Raw genomic sequence first — 2,532 nt, forward strand, 5'->3', positions numbered from 1 at the left:
TTGCAGCATATTCTGCAATTAGTAAGTAGAATAAGGTGATAATGGCTCAGTGTAATTACTATCAAATTGCATTTAAGTTAATCAATAATTATGGCTATGTTAAATTTTCAGTAGCCTCCAAACATTGTAACTGGCACAACTGTGCTGTTTCAGAGACTCAAAGAATTACATACACACAAATCTCAAACCACACACACACACACAGCGCTTTGGCAGGACAAAAGAGTATTTTTCCTGACCATTTGGCAATGGTTAGAAAAGGACCCAAGCCACAATGAATACATATATAATTAAAAATATTCTAGCTTTATACTAAACAAATATTATAATCTGCTATTGTAATCTGAACAATCAGAGTTTATCATCAGTGGATGCATGTGTTTATATTTTGCTTGAATATTAACATAAACAGCAAGATTGTTGATGTTTTTTATTACTATCCTGTGAAATACGCTACCCTCTTTCATGAGATCTTCAACTTTCTTATCTCTTGACATTACTATTTTCTTTTCTCCTGTATAATCTGGATCTTCTGGATATAACTCATCTCCTGGGGACAGAAGAAAAGTTTGTTATACATTGTATACCTTATTTTTCAGTCCTTTGAATGACACCAGCAATTTTTTAATATTTATCGGGACATGAAACTTGGTGGGTGGAGAACAAGGCAAATACTTTTCCAAGTGTATAAAGATAAACTACAGTAGGACTAAAAATAGAAACTGTTACTTTGTTCTGTTTTGTTAAAGAAAATGGTGTTGTGCCATATAAATGCATGTGACTCTCATGCAAGACTGCTAATATACCACAAATACAGAAATTCTAGAAGTCAGTTGTGACCAAAAAGACAGGAGAAAGCATAATGAAAAGCAAACTAAAAAAGCAGAAAAGAATAAATAGTAGATGCCACTTTTCTTAAGGAGAAGGCAAAAATGTACATTATTATGAAATGAGAGAGACTTAAGTAGGAGAAGGAGCAGAAGGAAAATGAATTAGTTTATCTTTTTAGACCACTGCCCTGTCACAATTGGGAAGATTGATACTGAGCTGTGCTTGATCCATTTGCCCTTACAAAGACAAACTCACAACTGAAGTAAATGAGAATTCCCACTGAAATGGACTAAAGAGGAGGAGTTCTAATACTTCAGATTAAAAAAAAGTTGAAATGCTAGAATTTCTTAATAAATAAACATATTCATTCCAACCATATGAGACAGTGAGATGATGAGTAAGTACAGAAATCACTGTGCTGCCTGTCTGATTCAGTAGCTTGTCTGACAGTAGTCATTATTAGCTGTATCCAAGAAGGAAGCCAAACAGTAGAAAAAGTGTGCAGTAACTTGACTTAAAAGAATATTTTCCTTAGTTATAGACTGGTTTATGTCATGTGGCTTGAGTATGTATCAGTTGCCAAGCTTTTATATACTTAAAAGAACCTTATCTGTTTTCTTACCTGGCAATAGCTGAATGTAGCCATCTGAAGCAGTTAATATCACAGGCATCCAACGTTCACACCCCTCTAGAGCTCGATCAGAGCTGAACCTGTGTAGCTCGTGCAGTGAAGAGAAGTTGCACAGCCTACACAGTTCATAGAACTGAGGTGGGGCAAACCATATTTCTTGAGATTTAAAGCGTTCGATGGCTTCTGGAGGTGATGACCACTGTAAGATGAAAACAAGGCTTGAAATAATAGTTCAATCAGCAGATAGAAAGTATCAGTCACTTTAAAAGCCATCAGCAAGGAAGTCTTTACAAGAAAAACGATCTAAGCAGTCCACATTTTCTGGAAACAATAAAACCCATGTATAAACTATACCAAAATAACAACAACAACAAAAAGCAATCTGTTAAAATTACTTTCTTCTATAAAAATAAGTTTTTTATGTTACACATAGGCATGCCAGGTTTGGAAGCTAAAACTGAGACTTATTTTAGGGGCCTGACTAAAAGTCTACTGAAACCAACAGAAAACCTTCAACTTCATGTGAACTCAGTTAACAGACGTTTCTACTGTTGCTTCAGGAATTAAAAGTACCTCTAAACACCTGCTTCCTATATACACTGTTTTCAAAGCATGAACACCCACCTATTCATGCTTAAACGTTGCATTATTCTATATGTTTAAACTATTAGTAATCTTCATTTCATCTCACATGGTGAACTGGATAATATAAATGCATGTATAAGGCATTCACATGTAAATTGTAGATTTACAGTGTTACTAACAAAATTATAACAGACATGAATTCTTTTGAATATAAGATCTCAGGTACTTTTAAATTTCTGTAGTGAGATCTGTTAAAAAAAACCAACAACCAAACCAAACACAAGAAAATCCCAAACAAAAAACCCCAGCAACATCAGTAATACCAAAATTGTTTGGTAAACTTTTACAGAACTGTCTTGTTTCTGAGAATTCTGAATTCTAGAAAAACTTAAAAGACCCTAAAGTACCTGACCCTGAGCTGTCTTTAAGAAGTTTCTTCATGAAGTTTTTTACTTTTCCCCTCCTCCAATTAAAAAAAAGTTTTT

General features: G+C 34.1%; 1 protein-coding gene across 1 annotated transcript; it reads right to left on the reverse strand.

The window, feature by feature from the left end:
• Positions 1-323: 323 nt before the first annotated feature.
• NUDT19 (nudix hydrolase 19) lies at positions 324-1,661 on the reverse strand (the record flags this gene model as incomplete). The annotated part of the gene is made up of 2 exons (XM_010176679.1): positions 324-550; positions 1,454-1,661. Coding segments are annotated over 2 exons (435 nt in total), but the record flags the coding sequence as incomplete, so codon positions are not given.
• Positions 1,662-2,532: the final 871 nt, after the last annotated feature.

The sequence above is a fragment of the Antrostomus carolinensis genome, unplaced genomic scaffold (genome assembly GCF_000700745.2).
Source record: "Antrostomus carolinensis isolate BGI_N321 unplaced genomic scaffold, ASM70074v2 Scaffold53500, whole genome shotgun sequence".
NCBI classification, from domain to species: domain Eukaryota; kingdom Metazoa; phylum Chordata; class Aves; order Caprimulgiformes; family Caprimulgidae; genus Antrostomus; species Antrostomus carolinensis.